A 24,385-nucleotide genomic window follows, 5' to 3' on the forward strand; every position below is an offset into this window, starting at 1 on the left:
TCCAGCCCCCGCAACTCCGTCTTGGAATCTCCTTCTCTGACTCCTGAACCACATATATGAGTGTCGATAAACAATCGACATGGGACGGCGAATGGAGCGCTTACCCGTCCGCCGCCTGACAGCCTTGCTGCCCACGCAGATGTGTTTCTTCTTTGCGGCAAGGGAGAGAGGGGAGGGGAGGGAAGGGAAGAGGGAGGAAATTCCGAATTGAAGGAGGAGTGGGATTGATGAGGGTGGGGGGCGAAGGAAATGTCATGGTCATTGGAAGCCAGCATCTCGTGTCGGCTGGGACGTAAAAGCTAGTGATCGCGAGGCGAAAGTTGGTGGGCGTGACCTCCCCTGGACGTTCTCCCTTAAAGTGTACCATCCCACTCAATGCCAAGGTCTCTCGAAGACGAACCCGCGACTCCATAGGGTGAGTAGTCGTCCATATCGTCTCCTGAGATACTCGCATCTCCGCCGGGCACAGTAAGTGAAGTCGAGGACGACATTGTATGACTAGTACTTCGGTAGCTGTGGTAGTTCCACGCAGGCGGTCGCAGAATTGTTTCTCCACCTTTGCGCGCACGCTTAGGAGCTGGAGGACCGTCGCTGTTGCCTGTGGATGGTATCTCCGTGTCGTCCTCCAATGGGCGTTTGTTGATTCTCCGGCTGGCTGAGCTGCTTGCCGCCGGAGTCGTAGATTGATGAACAGGCTTGTTCAACGCGGTTAGGGGCTTCTTAGACTTGAAGACATGCTTGATAACCTCGACCTTCGTATTGTCGTTCCGTTCGCTGATCTTGGAACCTTGCTGAGCTTCAAGAAAATTACCATACCACTCATAGAATGCCTCCAGAGGCGAAACATGGTCTTCCCTCCAAGTACAGTAGTCCAGAGCCTTGGATATCCACTGCTGTATGGCAGGAGTCGCCCATTCCAGGCGTCCTGTATAGGTTTGGTCCAGCAGATTAGTGGCTTTGTGCACCCCGCCCGAGGGGGCACCACCGTCTGCATAGCAGAACCAATAGTCAAACATCTGTAAGGCAATATTGATTTGATGCGGCAAATCTCGATCAGATGGGTGTTTGAAGGGGAGCCAGAGAAGAGCGCAGTACAGGACGACATAGGTCAAAGACTCCATGTCATCCTGGATAGTATGTGTAATCGTCATGGCGGTACGACGTAGTTGTGAAGCGACAGTGACAGACAAGAATTGCCATGTCGCCTATTGATAGTCAGCACACTATGAAAAGGCAGGTTGTTGAGCCAGAAGACTTACCGAGACTGGCAGGTCTTCGACGTTTGTTGAATGCGAGCTCCCATGCTCACATTTCCTGGAAAGCTCCCAGTCAATGAGGTACCCCCTGCGGCACCTCTTTGCATGGCGCTTCTCGGATTCTGACTCAGAGTCAATGTCACGGTAAAGGATGATGTTCCCAGGAGTGATGTCTCGATGGAGACGTTTCTCGACATCATACGCACTCTTCAGCGCTGCGGCGCAAGGTCAGCTGGAAGGGCAGCTCTAGAGCATATTTGCACTAGTACCTTTCAGCGCATCGTATGCACCATGCAGGAGCTCTTCAGAGTGGCGAAAACGTTGAAGAGGGTAACCGGCGGCTCCCAGTACCAACCGGTGATGGATTCGTCTTATTACAAGTTGTTTCATCCGGCCAAGGGTACGTCCTCCTCGACAAACCCAGGGACACTCAAGATAGTCTTGAGTCAACGTAGTCTGCACATCGCCTGCAGGAATGGCATCAGCTTTCGAACAGACACATATTGAGCTGTCATACCTGACGTGTATTGGATCTCAAGTAGCTGACCGTCTTGCAGGTCATCTGCGACGACAACGGACTTGAGGACGTCCTCTTCGTGCATCACAGGGGGTACGTGTTTGGTAATTGCACTCAATGCACGAAGTATCTGGCCTTCAGTCTCTTGTCTGTATTGCCCAACGTCGTACCGCCATGTATCCTTCAACAGCTGTACTTGCTTTGTGCGTGAATCGACTGCCCAGTAGGTACGGGTACCACGACCCGTGACAGACAATGGGACGGACATGGGTCGAGACACAAGCAAGTAGTGGCCATCTTGTTCGAAATACGGGGAGTCCGGCAGATGGATGGCAGTGACAGACTGCTCGTCGAAATGCTCCTTCAGGGCATCCCGAGCGTAGAAATTGCGAGAAATGACGCCCTGCTGAGCAATGTGCTTTTCTACGGCACTCCTGAACTCAGTCACTTGTTCTGGAGTGGCAGGTTCGACAGTCAGGTCATAACCCCGGGTAGTGTGAGAGGCAGATGCAAATCGCCACAAGAACTCGCACAAGAGCTCAGGTTTCTCTCGCACGTTGAACCTCTCCGAAACAATAGCTCCTGCGCGATCCCAGCGGATGAGACGAATGAACTGGCCAGTCATGGAAATCGAGAAACAGCAATGTCGGTGTTGCCGTTTGCAGGTCTCGCTGGCGTAGGCAACGATCTGACCTAAGCGCCTTCGGGCTTCCTTGGAGTTGGACTGGGTGATGAAACTCCATTTGTTGCGATCGGAGTCAGGAGAGCTCGGGTCACAGAAGACGTCTTCATGAGAAGTCGCCTTGACCTCAACGACCAGGGCAGCGTATCCCATGTCGGTGCGCTTCACAGGGACAGTGACAGGCTGATTCGCGGGGGCACTGGCAGGAACGGGCGGGCGTACACCATGACTTTCCCATTCGGGAAGTCGACCGTCTCCACCTGCGCTTCCGCGCTCATGGGGTCCTGTGTGGACAACGCGCCCACGCTTGCTTGACCCGCTTCGAGCGCCGCCGCGTGCACTCCTGCGCATCCCGGAGGCTGGAGAATCGCCTTGATCCTCAGTAATGGAAGCTCCGTTCGGCCCTCCTTCCGCGTCGCCAGTTCCGCGGGTCCTGGCCTGCTTCAGAGCAGGAGTCTCTATTCTATCGAGGTGCTCGTTCGCATAACCGCAAACGTCTGGCTTGACATGTCCTGCCTTGCCTTCGGAGGGATCGCTGGTATCCTCGTGCAAATGGGTGTCGCAGAAAGTGAAACCAGGACATCGCCCGGCCGCGTTGATCGCTCTCGCCTGGGGGAGATTCGTTTCATAAACTTATAGCTCCATACAATAACAGCCTCACGCACCAATGGCTCGTAGAAATCTTCCTCTTTAGCCCCCTCTGTAGGCACAGCATCGAAGGCACCTGCTGGAGAGGGCATATATCCTTTGACTCCCACTTCATCGAGGCTTAGGAACTCGTCTATGAAGGCCATCGGAGGCATAGGTCCCAAAATCCATCTATTTGCTTCATCGGCTAACCGGATATAACGATCGTCTGACGTCTTCAGAGCGAAGCCGTAGGTCTGACCGCTTGTCTCAGTCATTGTGATGTGCGCTACGGGGACGTTCCAAGCGCCGCCTCCCGATCCTTCCTTCCTGAGCGCACGACTCTGGGTGGTCTGGGACCATTGAGAGGACTGGGACAACTGGGAAGCTGGATCGTTGGTGGTGTAGGGAGAATCGGCGTGGTGTATTTCGTGCCTAGAAGACTAGGCCATCGGCAATTAGCTTCCCCGTATCTGAATTAAGACAATGAAGGCATATGTACGTATACTGATTTCGGCGGCATGATCTCAATCCGGGCCAAGGGATCTGTAGGGCAGTAGGAAAGAATCCGAAGGATACAGTAGGGGAACGGTGTGAGGGGGGAATCTCGGGGCGTTAACCATTTGACCGAGCTTACATGGTATGGCTGTCACCCGAACTCATGGGAACTTCTTCACGTGTCGCCATGAGAAAGCTACTGCACTGCAGCCGGAAGAGCGTATGTATAGCCTGCGACGAGGCAGTTGGGAAGCGGTGTTCGGCGCCGTATACCGAGAGATTTTACTTCAGTACTCAACTTGCCCCATATCCACTGCATTGAATACCACTGCACCGTCTCTGACCCTAGCGGGATCAAGGTATTCGGAACGCGAGATGATGAGACTACAAAATGTTGAGTAGTGACAGTTCGATCTGAGTGCCTGATAGACACGGTAGCCGACGCTACCGCTGCAAACGGATGACTTCCTCAGCGCCCGCACCTGTTGCAACAACGCCATCGCCTTCTTCTCCTCAGGCTCCATCACCACAGCCCGCTTCTGCATATACGTCGCCCGGTACTGCACCTTCATCAGCGCCGGCTTCGACACGTACAGCAACGATGCCTGCAGTTTCTTTGGCAATTTCAGTGAGGTGAAGCGTCGTGCAGACCGCCCCACTGGCTTATACGTCGAGCTGACGTTCGTGTGAATCTTGTGGCCCTGATCGTGCCGCACTGCACCCATGAGGCGATTCCCCTCCAAGTGTTGCTGGCTCAATTGTAGCAGGGACGTCACCGGGTGGTAGAACGTGCGGGGCTGGGTCGAGAATCATGCGCGAAGGAAGACGATGTGTAGAGAAACCCGAACATCTATGAGTACACGTGGACACGAATAGCACAGCAATACGCCGGCACTCCGACATGAGCCACGTAAAGTACAAGACAGTAGACACGCACCGCGTATCAGGATCAGTTCTCGAGCGCTGCTCGGAACGCCCCGCTGGGCTTAGACAGGGCCTTCTTGACCTGCCCCTTATCCCCGACACGGCACGGATGTTCGTGCCCTCGAACTGCGCGACCTCCAGAGCCGAGTTGGATGTGTTTGATGGACACCGTAGTCTTCGATATATTGAACGGTACACCCGTTGGCTTCGTCTCTATACGGTGCATGTCGGTCTTCTGATGTTGAGCAGAGAAGACAAGAGAGCTATGCGTCTTGAGCTTCTTCGCAAGTCACCAGTAACATTGAATACGGACCTAGGCGAAGCCGAAGCACTGTTCGTCGGGTAGGAGCTGCCAGACGTTGAGGAGGTATGTTGGGACGACGCTTTCGGCCATCTCCGCCGCGATGGACGTGAGCTCAACGTAGACGTGCGTCCCGGGCCGATAACCTTCCAGGAGCGCTCACGTTTCGGGATTTATGCCTTCAATCCGGGGCGGTTGAGCTGCTGTTGGCGGGCCATCGTGTCCTTTGCCTCGGTGTAAAAGTCGATCTCTGTCGTGTTTACTTCGTCGTACTGCCTTTCAAGTTGCGCTTCAACTTGGCCTTCTCGGCAACGGGGGCGGGTGCAAGGTCAGCGAACGCGACGAACCGCCTAAGGAGGCTCTTCGTCCTCAAGCGTCGCGTTCAGGTCCTGGAGACCGATGACCGTCTTTCTGTATACCCCCGGGATCTGCCGAAAGATGGGGTTAAAGAACGACGGTTAAGAGATAACGCCACTTGTGGTTTGTGAATATATGAGGTAATCTTACTTCTTACGCCATGCTCGTTGACGTTCCCGGGCATGTTGACATAGAGAACACCCTGGTCGTAAATGACGCCATCGACGTTGCTCATTGGAGCATGGGACGAGCAGTTTCTTCCCGCTCAGCTTGCGTCACTTCTCCGTCTCAGCTTCAGGCGGGGGCCAGGATTCCCTAGGATCTGGACGCTCTTGAAGACCATAGCATGTTCGTCCAATCATCCTTGTCCTTGGTTGCATTAACCTCCTCGCGGAGAGTGATCTTGTCGAAGTGTCCTAAAGCACGTAGGGGTATTGATCAAGTGAAGATGAGGCGATGAGAACTCACGTCTTCTCTTCGAGGGACTCCGCACCCCGATATGTTGATAATGTCGGGCAAACCATGGGCTTGGAGAGCGTGAGCCGTCAATCACGACCAAAGCGCGACCAGCCAATGTTGCATAGAAGACATCTCAGCGAAGTAGATACCAATCAACCAACACAAAGCAACAGTTCAGCGATAACGAGGCCTGTGTGCAGGTGGCCCTAACATTGACACAGTAGGCACCTCAAGTGCAACCTCGACAAGCCTCGTACCACACACAGACCATCCAGCTTGATCCTATTCTCTGCGGACGTCTCAGAAAGGTGATTAACTGTAAGGTAGTGAGGGAGGATGTCGTGACTGCGATGATGGCAGTGGGACTCACTAGTCAATAGGACAAGGAATCCGAGATATGAGGGAACATCGAACGATGTCCCTGGACTTCCTCAGTGTAGACACCCGAAGTGACCCTCTCATTCATGAACTGCCCCCAAACACGCGGTAGGATGGCCGTCACGCTGACCTCCCAGTAGTCAGGAAGCCAGCCGGCCGACTCCCAATCAAAGATGCCACAGACATGCCCGTCCGGGCCGACCATGATATTGTGCGGGTTCAAATCGCCGTGCGTGAAGACGACGGCATGTGTAGGATGCGCGAAGAGCTGTTCAGCAGGGGCAACGTCCTTCTTATCTTTCGCGGCAAAATTTCCTATGTACCGAATCTGCTGGTAGAAGGCCGCCTCGTCTGTGGATGCCGGAAGCTGGGATAGAGGAATAAGAGGCCCCGCCACAGGTCCGCCATCGACGCCACAAATGGAAGCGCCCCAAGGACTGGAGAAGGAGCGCATCAAAGTGAGAATGCGCACGAGGTCATCCTTCACGAGGTCAAAGTCGATGTCCTCGTTGCTGAACGCATCCAGCTCGATCCCTGGGAGCCTCGTCATGAGGAGAGATGGCATGGGAGATAACATACTGCCACTGAAGACGTGGCCGGAGGGCGGTTCAGCGAAGGAGATGAACCTGGGTGCAGGGACACCCATAGCGCGCGCGAGGTTCATCGCAATGCCCTCTTGCTCCCGTACGCGGGGCCCGTTCTTGAGGAGGAGACCGAAGGGGAGAGGGTATATGCTAGGATGCGTCCTGATGCCACGGAAACGACAGTACGCAGTCGAGAGTGGCTTCAGAAGCCACTCATGAATGTAGAAACAGATTCTCCTGGAAAGAACGGAAGAGGGACGAGGAATGCGAGGACATGGTAGAGGCTGGAGGTTGTGCAGAGTTTGCGGAAAGAGTGGCTTCGGGTGGCTTGCGGCTTGCAGCATCGTCGCGGATAGGATAGAGAGAGCGTTAATCGCCCTCAGCAGCTGGCGTGAGTTGCGTGATCGTGGGAATGGCTCTGGCCTCCATCAGGACATACTTATGCATCCAGTTCTTCGACAGACACTCACCTCGCCGTCAGTAATCTTGAGGTTGCCTTCGTGCACTGTGCCTCGACTCTGATCATCGGCTACATCGTCGGTCTCTCGTTCAACTGGCCGGTGGTCCTCGTCGGTACCCCCTGAGTCCTCGTCTTGGCTGAGTATATACATCCTTCTCGTGCGTTTTCTCCGGACGCAGCCGCTCGTTTCACTTGAGCTAACTTGATATGTGGCAGCGCGTCGTCGTGCTCGAGGATCGGTGGAATGAGAAGGCAAACGAGGCGTCCGCCCAAACTGGCAGTAGGTAAGAAATGAGTGATCGAGTGGCACCTATCGTGATGGCGCCCAAGGGCAGTACCGGTGCACAGACACTAGACAAACCATTCAAGTTCATGGCAGAAGTCCTCATCCTGTTGGTTAAGACTTCCCACATATGCCCGCTCAGTCAACCGTCGACTCACGCCTTCAGATCGGCGCCATCTACCTCCTCCTATTCATCCGGGATCGCGATATCGACAAGGGCTTCCACTGGGCACTATACCACCACCGCACCCTTACTGGTTTTACAAGTTCAACGTGAAGCAGATGGGGTCAGGCTGGATCTGTGACAGCGCCCCCAACAACGGCATCATGCATTCCTTCCTCCTCGACGGCGCCCTGTGTATCGGCTTCTGCGACCCCGCAGAGGCAGACGCGCTCGCGTGGATCGATCGCGTGTGTTTGACGGAGCCCCCCGCTCCGTTTGACACGTTCACATGTCGAACGTGGACCATGCACTGTGTGCGTGGCCTTATCAAGCAGGGCTTTGTCAAGTGTGACGACCCCGACGCCTTGGAACAAGAGGCCAAAGCCTGGGGGGTGCTCCACCACCAGAGTGCCCACGACGGAGTGATGCCCCGCCCCATTAACGATTCGAAGGTTTGCAAACTTTAAGCAGGCTAGTTTATATGTACGTGAGCCCTTCTTGAATTCTTGCAGGTTGACGCAATGAACACTGATCATGCCACATGCAGATATCTGCTATTCGTCTGGAAGATACATAACTTCGATAGCTACCACGCTACTGTTCGAGTCTTAGCAGCTCAGAGCTTACTGATCTTGATTCTTCGCATTCCTTACCACATCAACTAGTGTAATATGATCATCGCATCGGGATTGTTGCCCACGTCCGTCGGGACCTTGCCATTCTCCGATCCCACAAAAGTTGAATACCGGCAACATTGCTGAATGGTTGTTCGGTCCAGAACAGCTGAAACACGGGCCCCCGCAGAGAGCCAAGCACTGACATTCTCTTCCCGTCGCATCTCAATTCGACGGCAAGGTGATCTATCATGTCTTTCTGCGTTTGCCGCTCCGACTACCGTCCAAGGCATCCCCTTCACGCTTGCTCTTCAACCCCGCCGCACGCATGTACTCCTTCCGCCTTTCCTTCTCTTTCTCACCCTTCTTCGCCTCCTCCTTTTCTACCTTCTTCCGGTGTGCAGCCTTCCGCTCCTCCTGCTTCTCACGCCGCCTCGCGACCTGGTCCTTCCTCAGCGCCCGCACCTGCTGCAATAACGCCATCGCCTTCTTCTCCTCAGGCTCCATCACCACAGCCCGCTTCTGCATATACGTCGCCCGGTGTTGCGCTCTCATCAGCTTCGGCTTCGACGCGTACGGCAGCGATGCTTGCAGCTTCTTCGGCACTCTCAGTGGGTTGAAGCGCCGTGCAGGCCGCTCGACAGGCTTGTACGTCGAATTGACATTCGTGGGAGTCTTGAGGCCCTGTTCGCGCCGCACTTGACCCGTAAGGCGCATCCCCTCCCAGTGCTCCTTGTCTGATAGCAGGAGGGATGTCACAGGATTGTAGAACTTGCGCGGCTGGATCGAGTACCACGCGCGAAGGAAGACGATGTCTAGAGATACAAAAGCGTTGCTATGAGCACATCCACGGATAGCACAGCAGTATGCTGGCGCTCTGGCACGAGCCACGCAAGGTACAAGGACAATAGACACGCACCGCTCATCAGGATCTTGTCCTCGAACGCCGCTCGGAACGCGCCATCGGGCTTAGGCAGGGCCTTCTTCACCTGGCCCCTGATTCCAGAAACCGTCCGGATGTTCGCCCCCTCGAACTTCGCGACCTCCAGAGCCGAGCTGAACATATCCTTGATGAACGCCGTGTTCTTGAAGATCTTGAACGGCACGCCCGTAAGCTTCAGCTTCTTCACGATGCGCGTCGACCTGTCAATGTCGAGCACCACGCCCGTCGCGCTCACACGGAACCCAGGGGTGTCCCGGCTCAGCGCGTTGAACGCGCAGAAGCCCGTGTTCGGGAGGGCGGCAGGGCCGTAGAACGTAGCGTAGCAGTGCATGTGCTCCGGCGTGTACTTAAGCATCCGCATGCGGATCGAGTGATCGTCCAGCGAGTAGATAGGGACCGTCTGGAAGCGCCGCCAACCGAGGGAGAAGATGAGCGGGTCGTTCGTCTTGAGCGTCTTCGGAAACCATCGGTGACGCTTGATGCGGACCTGGACGTAGCCGAAGCGTTCCTCTGCAGGAAGGAGACCACCCACGACGAGGGGATACGTGGGGTCGAAGTTCTCGACCATCTCCGAGGGGACGGACGTGAGCTCGAGACGGACGTACGTCCCAGGCCGATAACCCTCAAGTAGCGCTCGTGCGTCCGGGTCGACGCCCTCGAACTCGGCGCGGTTGAGCTGCTGCTGTCGGGCCATCGCCTCCTTCGCCTCGGTGTAGAAGTCGGCCTTGGCCGCGTCCGGCTCGTCGTATTGCTCGTCGAACTTGCGCTTGAGCTCGGCCTTTTTCGCGGCGAGAGCAGTCGCGTCCTTGTTCGGAGACGGTTTGGATCCGCCGTCGCCCTCACCGTCGTCCCCGTCCTCATCTTCGTCTCCTACGTGAGACCCGTCCTCGTCGTCCATCTCCTCGTACGGTTCCCCATTCGAGTCGACCCCCTCGGCGGGCTGGGCTGACGACGAGCCAGTGATGAACAAGTGTCGGATGGAATCGAGGAGCTCCTCGTCCTCCCACTCCGCCAGCTCCTCGACGTTGACCGGTTCCTTCGTGCGATCGAGTTCTTCCTCAATCTTGGCTGGGGCACTGCTCTTGAGAGTGAAGAAATCATCGTCATCCATGCCGGCCGCGTTCGACGACGACTCTCCTCCACCATCCAGACCCAGTATGGACTCGGGCGAAGCCGTCGAGTTGTAGATGAGCTTTGTCCAGTCTCGTCGTTTTGAAGCGCGCGCCGTGTTCTGAAATGCCGCCTGAGCCTTCTCGCTGAGGTTCGCCTTCCACCTTGGGACGTCCTCCTCATCCGACGCCTCCTCCTCCGCGTCCTCATCACTAGGGACGTCGTACGCATCGTCCCCCTCGAAACGCACAAAGCGTCGAGACGGCCCAGGATCGTCGTCATCTTCGCCGCCCAAGTCCGAGTCGCTCTCCGCATAGTCGACCTGACCGCGCTTGCCCCCGCCCGACGACGGCAGGCCTTGCATGGACCGCCGGACCGTACGCGGCGCTGAGCGACCCCGATCCCCCAGGCCCTCCTCGTCTTCCTCAGCACCCGACCCATGATCCTCGTACTCCTCTTCCGAGCCCAAGCCCTCATCCTCCCCACTGAAGTCCCCTTCCTCCTCGTCTTCGCTGTAGTCCTCTTCCGAGCCGGACTCATCCGAAGTCGCGCTACTTGACCGGAGAGTACTAGGGCCCGCTTCAGCCTGCACAGCCAGCGGACGCGACGACGAGCCGAAAAGCCTGATTTGACTCTTCGCCACTGCGTCCTCGAGCGTCGCGTTCACGTCCTGGAGGTCGAGGACCATCTGCTCGCCCTCGCCGGGGTCTGCCGGACGATGCGGTTAAAAGATCGCGGTTAACCAATAACGCCACTTGTGCTTTGCGAATATGCAATCTTACTTTCTACACCGCCCTTGGTGAAGTTCCCGGGCACGTTGATATACACCGCGTCCTTGTCGTAGATGACGCCTCCCACGTCGCTCATGGGCGCGTGAATGAGCAGCTTCTTCTTCTCGCTCAGCTTGCGTCGCTTCTCCGATTCAGCATCGGGCAGAGGACAGGGGTCGCCTAAGATCTGCACGCTCTTGACGTCGAGGTCGCCGACCCCGGGCACGTGCACCTTCGTGCCCAGACGGTAATTGGTGCCGCGCAGATAGCCGTAGAGGGTGACCGTGCGGTCGCACTTGCCCTTGGACGCGCGGACGTCCTCGCGGGGGGTGAGATCTTCGAAGCGGTCTGCGAGCATGTAGGGGTGCTGGTTGCGGAAGACGAGGGGGCGGAACTTCATGACGGAGATGAAGCGGGAGAGGTTGAGGATCTCAGTGTCGGGGTAGCGGCCGTTGAGGACGCCGGAGAGGTAGAAGAGCTTCGCGCCCTGGTAGATCTCCGTCCAGAAGCGCTTCTTGAGTGCCTTTTTGGTAGCGCGGAGGGTGGCGGCCTTCTTGACGAGGTCGAGGTGGGTGAGGACGCCGATAACTTTTGGGAAGCCGTGGGCTTGGAGGATGTTGAGGAACTCGAATGTTTCCTGAGAGTGCCGTTAGCGCAAAACTTAGGGCATCATAAGACTCGCGCTCACCATCTCGAAGCCGTACGAGCCGTCAATCATGAGGAGAACCAGGTCTGCGACCTTGGCAATGTCGATCATGGAGTTGAGGTCATTATTGCATTCGATGAATGTGATGCGCTTCTTCTTCCCACTGACGACGGTGACAGGGCCGTGTATGTGGTTGAGGGTCTGCTTAGTGTAGCGCCTGATGAGGGACTTCATGAGGGTGGTCTTGCCGACGCCGGGAGGACCGACGACGGCGACGACGGTGGGAGGGGGCTGGTCATCCGGAGTGCGGTCGACGAGGGGAACATGGAGGCGAGTCTGGTCGCGCTCTGCGGTGCGGCGGCCTTGCCTGTCTGCTTTGCGGCCGGACCTGGGCGCGAATGCCTGGAGGACAATGTAAGGAAGGTGTAATTATGCGACGAGGGAGGGACGCACCTTTTCGTTGAAGCCATGTTGCTTCTCCTTGCCCTTGCCCTTTGCGGACTTTTTCTTCTCTGCCTTTGCGCCCGACTGGGACGGCCGGTGGGCCTTGTGCGTCTGCGAGTCCATGGGAGAAGGGGAGGACGGGACCGGAGTCTGCTGTGGGAGGAAGAGACCTCGGACTGAGAGGACGATGGAGCGGGCGCCTCTGAAAAATGAGGACAATAGGGTTAGGGTCGGGTATTCACGGGCACGTGAGAGGCGCGTAGATGTTGAAGACGGGCGCCTGTGGCCCGAACCACGGCCGTCTGCGTCGAGGGCCGACTCCTGCTCCTCGAGTCTCTCCCACACACACACACACACATCACAGCTCATCGCCCACCTGCGATACCCTCCACGCCATGTCGAGGCGGTCATCTCACCTCGACTTCTCCATCAGGGGCGACGAGCTCGAGCAGCAGCGCGTTCAGCTCGAACACAACCTACAGCACACCGACCTCTCCCTCCACCTCTCCTCCACCCCAGACGAGTACTCGGACGTAGAGTACCCCAGACACGCCTCTGTTCCCTCACCCCCCTTCTCTGCCTTTGCATCTTTTGACCACCGCTCCGGCGACGACTACGATCCCCATGAACAGAGCAGGTTCCACCACTGGTCGTACCACACAGACGACGGTGTCCACCCCTACGCCGCGGAGTCCTTGTCCACCGCCGCGCACCACGCGAGTGCTCTTACTATCAGCGCAGGGCTCGGAGGAGGAAGGGGAGCCAGGAGGGATCTCAGCATGAGCGGGGCAGAGTACGACCCAGAGCGGCCGCTACAGGGCATCATGGCTGGCATAGCTGGTCGCTTCAACGGCTTCGATGCCAACTCGACCAAGTCAAGACAAATCGTTCGTCGTATCATGTGCGTCTACTCGCGTCGTAATCGTTGATTTCTTCCCTCCCACAGACAGCAAGCGTCGTCGACTTTGATCCCCTCATCGTCGACGACACCGCCGAACTCGACCGCGTCCTCCAGTCCGGGCATGCGCCACCGGGCACGATCCGCTCCGCCCGCTCCCTCTCGTCGTCATCCAGCTCGGACCTCACCGAGCCCATCTCCCCTCAGCCTCAGCAGGAGTCTCGTCCGCGCCTCGCAGACGCCCTCAGCCACCTCACCTTCTCGCCAAAACGACCACGAAGCGCACAAGGCTTCGCGTCGCCCCGTGCCTCCAACGTCATCATCCGGAGCTCGACTCCTGACCGCTCTGCCATCGCTCGCCACCTCCCTGCCTCTACTCCGCGTCCACAGCGCCGTGTAAACCAGTCCCTGTCCTACGCCCAGAACAGCGTCAGCATCTCGCAGGGACATGCTGAGCCCGAAGTGCAGATCACGCCTGCCACGCCCTCCCTCCGTCAATCCCATCGCGAGCAGCAACAGCAGCAACAACAACAGGACAAGGAGAAGGATGAGTCGTCCAAGTTCACCGCCATGGCACGCGGCCTCGCGCGGGAGATTGAGGAGGAGGCTGACGCGGCCATGAAGCGCAACGCCCGCCAAGCCCCTACCGCAGAAGCGACCCCCCGGGCGGCCTATCGCCACAGCACGATCCCGATGCGGAAGCACCAGCACCACCGGAGCCCGCTGAAGGAGATGGTAAACGAAAGGCCTGAGAGAACATCGTACACCGTCACCCCGTTCAAGAAGAGCGTGCAGCTCCCGGACGTGACGGGTCTCACGTCGGCCATCGCGTCTCCGACGAAGGTGGACGTGGAGTTCTACGGGTACGACCCAAAGGATACCACGGAGGCTGAAGGTATGCGAGGGAGCGTTTACAGATCAACTTGGTCGCTCACTCCGTGCCTTAGCTCGTCTCATAGCTACCCTAACCGTCGTCCAGAACAAGCTCACTCATCTCGAGGCGGAAAATAGCGTCTCGCGACGGCGCGTACGCGAACTGGAACTCGAGCTCGAGGCGTGCAAGCAGGAGGTCGCTCGTGAGCGGACGCGCATCCTCGAGCATGAACAGAGCGTGATGAGGGACGACGAAGCGCCAGCGGGGAGGAAGCGCGTTCAGCGGGAGCGGCCACAACAGCAGCAGCAACAACAACAGCAGAAGAAGGCTGGAGAGGATCAGGCGGAGCTCGCAGCTGCAGAAGCAAGATACCGAGCCGCTGTAGACGAGAAGAAAGGTAAGGAGCGTTCACCCCGTCTCCGACCCCGGTGGACGCCGGCATGCTAACCGAATCGACGCAGCCCTGGAGGCACTGATAGGCACCCTCCGCACGCATCTTACCCGGCTCACCGCCGAGCTGTCCGAGCACAAGCAGCTCCTGCTCGAGCTCCGCGCCCTCCGTGACTCAGACGCGCGCGCCCTGGCGGAGAAGAGCAGGGAGGTGGACAAGCTCAGGCAGGAGGTCGAGCGGCTCGCGGGCGAAGTCGAGGTCCTTCGGGGGGTCGTCGAGGAGGGCCTCAAGGAGCGGCGGAGCTTCCGCGAGCAGTCTGTCAGCCACGAACAGGGGTCCGCGACGGAGTCCGCGGGGCAGAACAGTGAGGAAGAGAGCGGCGACGAGGAGGATGCTCGCGAGCCTCAGCAGCAGCAGCAGCAGCAGCAACAACGAGCAAGGCCGCCGTCGGTACACTCGGAGGATAGTGAAGACGAGGCCACCGAAGAGGATTCTATCAGCCGTCGTTCTCCCACCCCTTCTCCGCGACGGAGGTTGAGCACAGGTGCGGCGGACAAAACTATGCGAACCGACATTGCCACCGTCGCGTCCTCCCAGACACACAATCTCTCCGTGAACCCGAACGCGTCCAAGCCATTCCTGGACGAGGAAGAGGTCAGCCGCATCGCCCAAGAAGTCGAGGAGCGCCGCTCCGAGCGCTCCATCCAGTCACGATCGCAAGATTCTCAGTCCGCGTCCGGATCGCAAGAAGGCTCACGGAGCTGGTCGCGACAGCCCAACCCCAACCAGTCCAGGCGGCCTTCGCGCGCAGGCTCGCCGTCGGTGATTCTCGAGCCCGACGCGTCGGGGTCCACGGCTCTCCAGAACGCCGTGCCCCAGCTTGAATACTCCGTCCGCTTTGCCGAGGAGGTCAACCGAGCTACGAGCAGTCGCCCGACGTCGCCGTACCTCGACACCACGCAGGCGCAAGCACAGTCCCAACCCCGCCCATCTGCACCGACGCCCGCCACCGCCGCCGCTGCCCGAGCCGGCAGCCAGAAGCGGAGAACGCATGCTGCAGCCCAGTCCGACGGTGAGACGCCGTTCCCCCAGATCCGGGGGGCGCAGCTCGAGAGGTTGTTCTTTTCCGCGCCCGAGCACAACTCTGAGACGTGCACGGTGTGTCATCGGAGACGGAGACGACGCCCAGCAGACGTAGAGCAGGCCGCGTCGTGGTTGAGAGAGCAGCGGCGGCACCGCGCGAAGGACGAGGATGAGGACGAGGGCTTTGTCGAGGGTGCCGAGGATGCGCGAGATCGGAGAGCATACGCAGCAAAGGCTGCGAGGGACGGGGAGAGCGGCCGCGTGCCGCCGCAGACCGTGCTCGCGCGGGTACTGCGGGAGCTCGAGGATGACTTCACGCATTACAAGAGGTACGTGATGACATGTCGACCTCGTGGGCCTTTTGGTTCCTGGCTGACTGGGCAAACAGCATATATGTGGAGCTTGCGGACCAGTACAAGGACATGGACCCAGTGTCCAACGTCGTCAAGCGAAACGTACTGGCGGACCACTTGCGGGAAGTGATCGATATTCTCGAGCAAAAGGCAGGTGCCTATTCTCGGCACAGTCAATCAATACTGAATTTTTGTTCGCTATGCAGGGCAATCAAATAGCCTCGTTGTACGACCTGTTGACTTTCAAGGACAAACCCGTCAGTGAGTCTGTCGTTCCCGACAGGGCACAATCGAGGAATGTCCCTCGGAATGCAGGCACAGCGCAAGGACGTGTCCCTATCCGCCGATATCCTAGTTCATAGCCGTGTTCTTGTTCATACCCCTCGACTCTTTCGCTATCTCATCTTATAGACTAGCCTTAACGCTGACTTGACTGTCCTCACGGCCTAGCCTCACTGTATATCGTCGCAAGCACGCACGTACACTATGTATCATACTGTAGCTTAGCAAGAATTTATCGGACGCCGAGTCGGTTCTCGTTGCAGTATCGTAAACCTTGTCAATATCATTGCGTCCTGAATCTGGAGCGAACTCAACAGCAACCTTAGCGTTAACCAGTGCACGTCGGGTGAACACCAAAGACCAAGAACAATTGGGCGCAGGTGTGTGTTGCAAGGCGGCGAGCAGCTTGTTTCATCCACTGAAAGGAATACAAACGGATTTACTCAAGGTAACTCATTCAAACTTGTATCTTACTGGCACTGTGAAGGAAAACGCTCGTATTAAGTGGGTGACTACCACTCGAGGACTCAATGCCCACCTGGTAGTAGTAAGGAGGCGACACAGCGGTGCAAGTGAATGGGCTTGCGCAGACAGTCGGGCCGGTGTAGCCAGTTCCTACAATGCGGCGTGGCATACGAGTTAACACTGGCTCAGCAAGTTCATAGGAGAGTGACATACCGCCGCACTGTCCCCATTGACTCTGAGCAGGGCCGGAAGCCGATGTGGTGGAAGAGACTGGGGTCGACACAGGCACCGTCGAGGTAGGTGGGGTAGTCGGAGTCACCGAGGTTGAGCCCGGGGGCGCAGGAGAAGATGTGCCGGAACCGATGGCTGTCGTGATGGGACCCGATTCGATGTACACTCCAGAGACATACCAAGTCTCGGGCGTCGGGGTGTTGACGATACGAAGGATGCCAACGTGGAAGTCCTCAGAGTTGGTGGAGGTTGAGGCCGCGATGTTGTTAGCGACTTTGGTTAGGGGAGCGGACCCGTTTGATGCCCAGAGACCAACCGTCTCCGCTGAGAACTGGGAGAGGCCATACGCAACGCGAACTTGGTAAGAGAGGACGTAGTTCACTTACATCAATGTCGTACGCGAAGTTGTACCACTGTCCTGCGACGAAGGGCGTGCTCCACTGCGGTTGGGAGCTAACGTGCCACTCGAGGTTGGTCGGATTGGGGGCAACACCGTACTTGAGCTGCACACGTTGTTCAGACATGCGGAGGTTACCTAGGAAAGCGCAGAACTCGCCTCGGTAAAATGAGACTCGAAGAAGAAAATTTGATGCTCGAGAGTAGACTGGGTTTGCCCAACATATCAGGAAAACACCGAGGGAACGAAGAGAGACTCTGGGACTCACGTCAGGAGGACTCGTGTCATCATGCATCAGAGAGAAGTGGTAGAACAAATTCCCAGTACCCAAATTCTGAGTAGTCTGGGGAATAAGCTCTGCCCTAAAGGAAGGTCAAAATCATCTCAGAAGATGCATCATTGAGCACTGACCGCTCCATGTTCGAGTTCCAGGTGGCAGTAGAGTCGATGGTGATACGAAGACCGTGTGTCTCGGCGGTGTCTGCCGGGTTTTTGTACGAGGGATCCAAAGCGAGGTAGTGCGAAGTGGGTTCGCTGCCGTGAATGTACTATGGGCCTTAGTGAACACTCATTCTCATTCTCCTTAGTCGAAGACCCAGTCCTTACCCATTGGTAAGTTCCGACCTCGTTGGCCCAAGACCCTGCGACGAGAGCTACATTAGCGACTGTGAAGGACAAGCTATTGGTCGAGCACTGACAATTGTCGAAGTCGGCAACAGTGGTGAAAGGGTTGAAGGAACCTGAATGTAACTCGTTAGAGGCAAGTCCCGTTGGGAGCGAGGTTTAGGAGCGCACCATCCCAAATCGTAGTACCGCCGCGGACGGCACTGGCGAACGCGAGCAAAGACGCAACTGTAACCCGGCCAATCATGTCGACGGTGCTCTCGATCGTAGGCGAGACTCCTACGTGTACGTACCGTTGCCTATCCTTATATACCCGAGCACGGATCATAGTGCAGGGAGTACCTCGCATAGGCTTCCTTGTAGACTCATTCACAGTTGTCACCGTGTCATGAGCGAGAATAGCCCGCCACTATGATGGGATAAACGTCGGGAGGACCGGAGATGCGGACGCCCCACATGATCACGGCCACGAATATAGAGGGGCCCTTAGCTTCATGTCGCGACGAACGATCCACTGCGCCCACGGGGATGCGCTCGGAAATACCGTGGATATACCAAAGGTGATTAAACTGGTACAAATGAGTATGCCTTCCGGGGGTATGAACATGACGTTAAAACAAACGCGTGAGCTTGCGTGCAAGCGGAGAAAGTGTAGGGATAAGTTACGGCCGCAGACGTCGTCCGGCACTAGAAAAATCCAGCAGGTGATGCGTAAGTCGTACAGTTCGTGAGCGTCGTCGTCGTGGTCATGAGCGTCGGAACATCCAAGACGTCAACCAAGATTTCGGTTGTTGGGCTTGCTCCTCCTCTTCCTCGTCTCGCTCCCGAATGTCCTCCACGGCATCCTCTTCCTCGGCAATTGCAACACCGTAAACCGCCTCCTGTACGGAGATGATTTTTGAGCCCGCAGAACCACTGCTGTATTGTCCGGCGAGTGACGGGCGAATGGGGGCCCCTTCAATGACGGATAGTGCAGACCTCGCACCCAAACTCGGGTAGTTCCGTACTCTTCGCATACCGAGCTCGTGGTCCATCGAAGCTGCGCGGTTTCGACGATGAGAACCCGCGGGTAACAAGGAGGACGGCGGACCCGATGGCGCCCCTCGACTGCTAGCTTGGGAGACAGCGGAGCCTATGGACATTGAGCGGTAGCCGGGGGACGAACCAACGTCGTATGTGCTGGGGCGCCCGAGGCCGATGTGCGATCCCGTGGATCCCGTAGTACTGTGGGTTGACTTCCGCCGCTTGGACTGGCGACGGTATACAGGGGCTGTCTCGACGTCGTCTTCTCGGTTACTGCTACTGATTCGGGATGCGATCAAAGGCGGGAGTTGGATCTCTTCCGATCCGTCTAAGCGTTTGTAGAAGCTCGGATGCACAGACTCCGCATCCTCGTCGTCACTCGCGAAGCTCGCAGCAGCCAGCGGCAACGAGAAGCCGCTCTCCAGGAACTCCTGGTCGCGCCATGCAGTCAACCTCCCGGCCGCTGGTTGAGTCGTCAACGATATGCGAAGGTCGACAGTATCATCAAGGTTCAGGATGCCGAGCGGATTACGCGGTAGCCATAAAAGGTTCTCGATATGGCGGGTATAGTAGGGATTGTCGTAGGTATGGTTCGGAGAAGACTCGTCTTCCCAGGCCGGATGAGGAGGATGTTTCGACACAACGGCGGGGTCGGTCTGCTCTTGATCCGCTTGGCTCTCGCCTCCATTGCTGACCTCCCGACAAGTCTCCAGCATCGGCCTGATGGCAGGCGATTCTTCGACAGGAGAAGCAAGTGTAAGAGGTACCGTAGAACTCGATCGCCGCACGGGACCAAAGGGGTTTGGCAGATGCCGCGGAGAGTTGTGCGGGCGCCTCGCAATCGAAGCGTATGCGAAGTTGATTTTCAAAGGAAGACGCCACGGCCAGACGTTGCCCATGGAGTTACCGCTGAGCCTCGCTTCCAGGTCACTTCGACCGGCCTCGCTGTTGGTCGGTGCTGCCTCGTCAATGAGGTCCTCTGTTGCCTGTCCTGTTCCGCAGACAATCTGAGCCTCTAATTCATCGTCGTGTTCGAAACGAGCGCGACAGAGGCGAGTGAGGCTGGACATAAATCCATGAGCTGCGCGTAGGGCACCGGCGAGGAGGAATTGTACGCACAACATCTTATATGCGGCAGTTATGATGATAAGGACAGCGGAGATGCCCACGTTGACAGTCTTCTTATTGACAACCATGTATGCAAGGAACACGACTTGCGCGAGGATCAGCCCTGAAGATACATCAGGTAAAGTCTTCGGCTTCGGTGACGATATGACGTACCATCCAGCGAGAATCGGACCATCCGGATAAGCAACTTCTGACCGTTGCCCTCGTAGTTCTTCGCATAGACATGGAGCAGCTGGCAAGTCCGTTGGTCATGCATGCCAATTTAGGACACTTACAGGGTAGCGTGAGCCTCACCTGATTCTTAATAACAGCTGGAAGCTCAGTCAGAACACGCAACACGAGGAAAGTAAGCAACTACTCACTTCGCTCTACCGCGAAGTACACCAGGGCAAAAGGGATCACGAGAGGGTTCAGCAACGCGAATACAAGCAGAACATGCATCACGAGCACGTGGTTAGGCAGCCAATCTTAATTGTCCCTAATCAGTCAGCAGTCCTAGAGGATTAAGGCCATGCCACCCACAGTAGTAGTTGAAAGTGCGCGGACGGATACCCATTGCGCGCTTGCGAGGCGTGACTTGCCGTCGAGTGGCGGGGTATAGGATGAGAGGTAGCTAGGACGACCTTAGTACATACACCAACGGCGATACGTCGCAGAACTTACGCCCACTGAGAAATAGGGCGAACTATTATCAGCGAGTGCGTCGCGAGGTATGCGGAACCTACTCACACAATGCAATTTCGAGTCCACTGTGCATAGCAGTCGTGAAGATGACTGTACAGCCGTCAGCGACTATCAGGCGTGGGTGGGATCGGAAGCACTCACACCAGCCAACATAAAATGGAGCAGCAACCGGGAAGCTCTGAGCAATAACGTTGACCACTTTACTAGTAGCGACGGATTTGAACGAGAGCAGGAACGACTGCAGAGCCACGGTCCCCACGCAGAAGAAAACCAAAACGTTAACAACCAAGAACTTGTAATATCGCGTCATGATACGGTCGTGCAGAGCAGACAGCGTTGCGATCGTGTGTGCTCGCTTAGCAATGAGTACTACCGAGCCAGCAGTCAGAGTCGGACAGAAAGACATACAAATGCAATAGCTTACGAAGCAGCAGCGGGATCAGTAACGACAACAGTGACACCAAAACTGTGGGGACGAAAGACTGCAGGAGCTCCTCTTCCCATTGATGGGAAGAAAGGAAGTTCAGCTATGAGATAGATTTAGCGGTTGAGTAGCGTTTGCGTGCTTTGATGAACGTACCAATCCCGGCCAAAGCGTACTCAGGTTCTGAATGTTCACGAGAGCGACGAAGGAGGTCACCGGGAAAACCCAGAAGATCGTGAATGCCCTTCGTTGTATCGTCAGACGGGATTGCACTCCAATACGACAACAATGTAAGTGGACATACCAGACGCCCAGCTCTACCACCCAGTCTTTGACGAACTGGACAAATCGCTTAGCAAAGACGCAACGACCGACGCGCTACACACATACCTCCACCCTGAACGTCGGCTTCATCAGCCGCGTCCAGTCCAGATCCTCGTACGACGGTGCCATAGTCACCAAGCACTGCAGGGGGTTGTCCGGGTGCACCGCGAGGTACTTGCACGCCCTCCGCGCGTCCGCCGGGTCGACGAAGGTGACGAACGCCGTCGACATGGGCTCGAACTTTGTCAACGGCATCGACCGTTTCTCCGATATCATGTTCGTCACGATCTGGAGCTTCGCCGTGTAGTAGTCGATCGCCGGCACGGTCTTCCCGCGGAAGATCGACGAGAGGTGGATGAGCGGCTGGTAGGCGTCGAGGGTGCTCCGCGGGAGGCTGAGCAGGGCGTCCCAAACGGTCTTCCCGTCTGGGACCTGCGGTGCCTTCTCGCGGACCTTCGTGTGCGCCGCTTCCAGGTCCGGATTGCTCTTCGCGAAATGCCTGCGCCATCCGGAAGAACGACCGTCCGAAGCCAGATCTGTATGCAAGGCAGGCAGGTAAGGCCTGAGCGTGCGGATGAGGAGCTGCATCCGGTCCTCTCCCTCCTCCGTCCCATCATCACTCTGATTGACGGCGTCAACGTCTAGAGAACCCGAGATACTCCCTCGCATGGCGGCAACGGACATGCGCCGCACCGCTGTCCGGAGCATGCCAGGAGAGCTGTTCTGTCTTTGGATGGCAGCCTGCACGTCCATGAGGGCCTTGCGCGCCAGCTTGATGTGTGCGGTTTCCAGAAGGCGAAGGGTCTCCTCCCGTCGTTCCAGCATCGACGCCAGGTCGTTCATCTTCCTAACGAGGACAACGCGGTCGATAGCTGGGGGACCGTTCTCTCCTGGTTTGGGTTCCTGAGTAGGTGAAGAGCGACCCGGAGTGTTCTCGCCACCAGACCCGCCCGTAGACAAGCGCGTCAGATGAACCTGGGTGGGGATACGTCGGGCCCGGTTAAAGAGGAACGCGAAGGTCTTGTTCAAGAAGCCAGGCTGGGTCGATGATGTGATACCAAGGGCTGGCAGTGCAACCCGCCGCGACAGGTAATATTCGAAGTATTCCTTCAGATCCTTCTCAGACCGGAGCGAGTGGGGAATATTGGTGACCATTACTGTTCGTAGCCGGAGCCCGCGGTTGGTGTGGTCGTTGTCCAAGGGAGGTAGAGCATGGAAGGGGTACTGTGGATGCGGGTGAGGGTCATATTGGGCGCGTCGTTCGGCTTGGACATCAGAAGCGGCGCGATTGGCGGCGGCGAGGATCTTCTGGGCCCTATAGTGGAAAGCCCCTTTGCAGATCCAGTACAGGGTTCCAAACCAGGTGAAGGTAATCCAGACGAGCAAGACAATATGAACCCAGAGTAGAGAGAGTCCCTTTGGCGTGGTAACCAGAGAGGAGATCGACGCGCGCGTCATGGATTTGGAAGAGACAGTCCCGTCAGAGAAGGTGACATGTATGGGGAAGAGGATGGCTAAGGTTGAGAGGCACTGGAGGCCCGTGAACCAGAAGCATCCTCGTAGCCAGCGTATATAGAGCGAGGCATCGACACCTCGGAGCTCGTTGAAGCGGTCCTCAGGAAATGTGAGGACTTGCTTGATCCATCCTAGTGGCCATTTGCGTGGCAATGGCGGCGACGGTCGCCTGCAGCTAGATGAGATTCTCTATAGGACACACGAAGCGAGTCGCACTCACTTGGCCCATGACCTGCCTTGGTACAAGCTGGAAATGGACGCGCGCGATGAGCGCTAAGACCTCATACGCGGAGCAGGACGACCAGGACTCACTATCCAAACTCCCAAGACTCGACGCTGCCCAAGCCCTCGTCATGGGGACCCTTGCCCCGACGTTTCCTTCGCATTATCTCATGGGCGGTAATAGTGACGAGCAAGATGCCCCCAGCAACAACAGACTGGTTGATGAGCCCGCTGGAGACGCCATTAGTTGGGGAATGCGCCAAGTTAGTGAGAGCAGACGCACCTGTAGTCCTTGGAGAATGGTCTGTTCTGAATGGTGGCCATCTCCGATGCCGACTAGCATGCACGGCAGCTCGAGACGAGGCAGCCTAGGCCAGGAAAGCTCGGAGCGGGGAGGCTGGCGGATGCCTGCAAAACCCCAATCCACTCTATCCAGCGCGCTTCTCCGGTGATCCCACCACCCTCGGTTGCTCGGCGCCATGCGTTCCATTCTTGGCCTCCCCTCCCAGCAACCGCACCCCCGGTTTGAACCGGTTCACCTCGCACCCTCCCTCCGCACCGTCAGACAGGTCCCGCTCGTCGCCGGCTGCAGCCATCCGCTCACCAACGCTCACCATGTCTCTTCTCCGGGCCTGCCAGCAGGCCGCCTCCAAACAAGCCTTTGGGAGGTCTGCCTTCGCGGCGTCCCGGCCATACAGCACTCCCACCGCAAACGACCCTACCATTCCTGCCGCCGCGCCCAAGCAAGACACGGACATCGCTGAGGCCCCTGCACGAGATGTTGTTACCGCGGATATAGTCAGTGGCGCACCTAGTGAGTGATCTCTCCCGAACACGCGTGCTCGCCATGGGGGTCTGCAACTCTTCGTCACAGAGGAGCTCCGTCACCGCGCAGTCCGCATCTTCCAGCCCACTCGCAGCACAACCCAGAGCGGGTCCGGTAAGTCCAACCAGTGGAGAATCGACTGGGACATTCTCCCTGGTGGCGGTCGTTGGGAGAATCCCCTCATGGGATGGGCGAGCTCGTAAGTCCCATGCGCAGCTGCGGCCGCGCTGCATGTTCGTTGACGCGTACGGGCAGTGCGGATTACATGCAGGGCACGCGCCTGAACTTCAAGACTAAGGAGGACGCCATCCACTTCGCCGAGAAGCAAGGTGAGTGTTGACTAAGACCACATGAGGATTTCGGACCGATCCGCTCATTGCAATCCGAAGGCTGGGATTACTATGTGTACGTTTGCTCGTCATCTACGACCTCGAATCATCCTCATCGGATATTCACCACAGTGCGCAGGAGGAGGTTAATCGTATCCCTCCCAAGAACTACGCAGAGAACTTCCTCTACAAGCCCAATAAGCTTCGCCTTATCCGTACCAAGTAGAGTCAATCCATTTTCTCTCCGTCTCTTTATTCCCTACGATGGCTTGCGCACGTCCCACTTCTTCAATGCA

The 24,385-nt window shown here is 57.2% G+C and overlaps 9 protein-coding genes across 9 annotated transcripts; 3 read left to right on the forward strand and 6 right to left on the reverse strand.

Annotated features, from left to right (window-relative positions):
* Nucleotides 1-353: 353 nt before the first annotated feature.
* Nucleotides 354-4,305, reverse strand: DICSQDRAFT_127376 (uncharacterized protein; the record flags this gene model as incomplete). Its single annotated transcript, XM_007366217.1, has 7 exons — nt 354-1,016; nt 1,260-1,471; nt 1,774-2,226; nt 2,467-3,064; nt 3,121-3,517; nt 3,720-3,811; nt 4,063-4,305. 7 exons carry the CDS (start codon nt 4,303-4,305, stop codon nt 354-356), a joined length of 2,658 nt encoding a protein of 885 aa, XP_007366279.1.
* An 850-nt stretch (nt 4,306-5,155) lies between these two features.
* DICSQDRAFT_170609 (uncharacterized protein) lies at nt 5,156-5,397 on the reverse strand (the record flags this gene model as incomplete). The annotated part of the gene is made up of 2 exons (XM_007366218.1): nt 5,156-5,233; nt 5,320-5,397. 2 exons carry the CDS (start codon nt 5,395-5,397, stop codon nt 5,156-5,158), a joined length of 156 nt encoding a protein of 51 aa, XP_007366280.1.
* A 526-nt stretch (nt 5,398-5,923) lies between these two features.
* On the reverse strand, nt 5,924-6,927 carry DICSQDRAFT_106729 (uncharacterized protein; the record flags this gene model as incomplete). The annotated part of the gene is made up of 2 exons (XM_007366219.1): nt 5,924-5,937; nt 5,992-6,927. The coding sequence occupies one exon, from the start codon at nt 6,925-6,927 to the stop codon at nt 5,995-5,997; it is 933 nt and encodes a 310-aa protein (XP_007366281.1). The 3' UTR covers nt 5,924-5,937; nt 5,992-5,994.
* A 402-nt stretch (nt 6,928-7,329) lies between these two features.
* DICSQDRAFT_106730 (uncharacterized protein) lies at nt 7,330-8,048 on the forward strand. The gene is made up of 2 exons (XM_007366220.1): nt 7,330-7,972; nt 8,037-8,048. The coding sequence occupies exon 1, from the start codon at nt 7,609-7,611 to the stop codon at nt 7,954-7,956; it is 348 nt and encodes a 115-aa protein (XP_007366282.1). The 5' UTR covers nt 7,330-7,608; the 3' UTR covers nt 7,957-7,972; nt 8,037-8,048.
* Nucleotides 8,049-8,339: 291 nt separating this feature from the next.
* Nucleotides 8,340-12,155, reverse strand: DICSQDRAFT_106731 (uncharacterized protein). The gene is made up of 5 exons (XM_007366221.1): nt 12,026-12,155; nt 11,615-11,974; nt 10,939-11,563; nt 9,023-10,864; nt 8,340-8,918 (listed from the first exon to the last, which is right to left on the reverse strand). Exons 1-5 carry the CDS (start codon nt 12,137-12,139, stop codon nt 8,353-8,355), a joined length of 3,507 nt encoding a protein of 1,168 aa, XP_007366283.1. The 5' UTR covers nt 12,140-12,155; the 3' UTR covers nt 8,340-8,352.
* A 454-nt stretch (nt 12,156-12,609) lies between these two features.
* On the forward strand, nt 12,610-16,139 carry DICSQDRAFT_106734 (uncharacterized protein). Its single transcript, XM_007366222.1, has 6 exons — nt 12,610-12,903; nt 12,963-13,809; nt 13,862-14,185; nt 14,250-15,591; nt 15,651-15,765; nt 15,822-16,139. Exons 1-6 carry the CDS (start codon nt 12,796-12,798, stop codon nt 15,975-15,977), a joined length of 2,892 nt encoding a protein of 963 aa, XP_007366284.1. The 5' UTR covers nt 12,610-12,795; the 3' UTR covers nt 15,978-16,139.
* A 215-nt stretch (nt 16,140-16,354) lies between these two features.
* Nucleotides 16,355-17,861, reverse strand: DICSQDRAFT_61429 (uncharacterized protein; the record flags this gene model as incomplete). Its single annotated transcript, XM_007366223.1, is given in 9 exon segments — nt 16,355-16,512; nt 16,576-16,924; nt 16,980-17,128; nt 17,146-17,197; nt 17,259-17,352; nt 17,402-17,538; nt 17,597-17,631; nt 17,689-17,730; nt 17,786-17,861. 9 exon segments carry the CDS (start codon nt 17,859-17,861, stop codon nt 16,355-16,357), a joined length of 1,092 nt encoding a protein of 363 aa, XP_007366285.1.
* Nucleotides 17,862-18,360: 499 nt separating this feature from the next.
* On the reverse strand, nt 18,361-23,258 carry DICSQDRAFT_61382 (uncharacterized protein; the record flags this gene model as incomplete). Its single annotated transcript, XM_007366224.1, has 16 exons — nt 18,361-19,699; nt 19,757-19,868; nt 19,919-19,997; nt 20,060-20,076; nt 20,128-20,232; nt 20,288-20,378; nt 20,415-20,433; nt 20,491-20,539; nt 20,591-20,818; nt 20,874-20,976; nt 21,030-21,117; nt 21,178-21,212; nt 21,264-22,881; nt 22,933-22,959; nt 23,025-23,165; nt 23,218-23,258. The coding sequence occupies 16 exons, from the start codon at nt 23,256-23,258 to the stop codon at nt 18,361-18,363; spliced, it is 4,092 nt and encodes a 1,363-aa protein (XP_007366286.1).
* A 291-nt stretch (nt 23,259-23,549) lies between these two features.
* On the forward strand, nt 23,550-24,315 carry DICSQDRAFT_61495 (NADH-ubiquinone oxidoreductase 21kDa subunit; the record flags this gene model as incomplete). The annotated part of the gene is made up of 5 exons (XM_007366225.1): nt 23,550-23,748; nt 23,809-23,959; nt 24,016-24,089; nt 24,150-24,165; nt 24,222-24,315. 5 exons carry the CDS (start codon nt 23,550-23,552, stop codon nt 24,313-24,315), a joined length of 534 nt encoding a protein of 177 aa, XP_007366287.1.
* Nucleotides 24,316-24,385: the final 70 nt, after the last annotated feature.

Source organism: Dichomitus squalens (genome assembly GCF_000275845.1).
Source record: "Dichomitus squalens LYAD-421 SS1 unplaced genomic scaffold DICSQscaffold_16, whole genome shotgun sequence".
Classification (NCBI taxonomy): domain Eukaryota; kingdom Fungi; phylum Basidiomycota; class Agaricomycetes; order Polyporales; family Polyporaceae; genus Dichomitus; species Dichomitus squalens.

Bases quoted from the DNA above. Each gene is read 5' to 3' on its own strand.
- DICSQDRAFT_106731 (XM_007366221.1), bottom strand. From the start codon at position 12,139: ATGGACTCGCAGACGCACAAGGCCCACCGGCCGTCCCAGTCGGGCGCA. The intron at 11,975-12,025 runs GTGCGTCCCTCC...ATTGTCCTCCAG, and splicing joins AACATGGCTTCAACGAAAAG to GCATTCGCGCCCAGGTCCGG. The intron at 10,865-10,938 runs GTAAGATTGCAT...ATCGTCCGGCAG, and splicing joins CACCAAGGGCGGTGTAGAAA to ACCCCGGCGAGGGCGAGCAG.
- DICSQDRAFT_106734 (XM_007366222.1), top strand. From the start codon at position 12,796: ATGAGCGGGGCAGAGTACGACCCAGAGCGGCCGCTACAGGGCATCATG. The intron at 12,904-12,962 runs GTTCGTCGTATC...TCCCTCCCACAG, and splicing joins CGACCAAGTCAAGACAAATC to ACAGCAAGCGTCGTCGACTT. The intron at 15,592-15,650 runs GTACGTGATGAC...CTGGGCAAACAG, and splicing joins GACTTCACGCATTACAAGAG to CATATATGTGGAGCTTGCGG.
- DICSQDRAFT_106730 (XM_007366220.1), top strand. From the start codon at position 7,609: ATGGGGTCAGGCTGGATCTGTGACAGCGCCCCCAACAACGGCATCATG.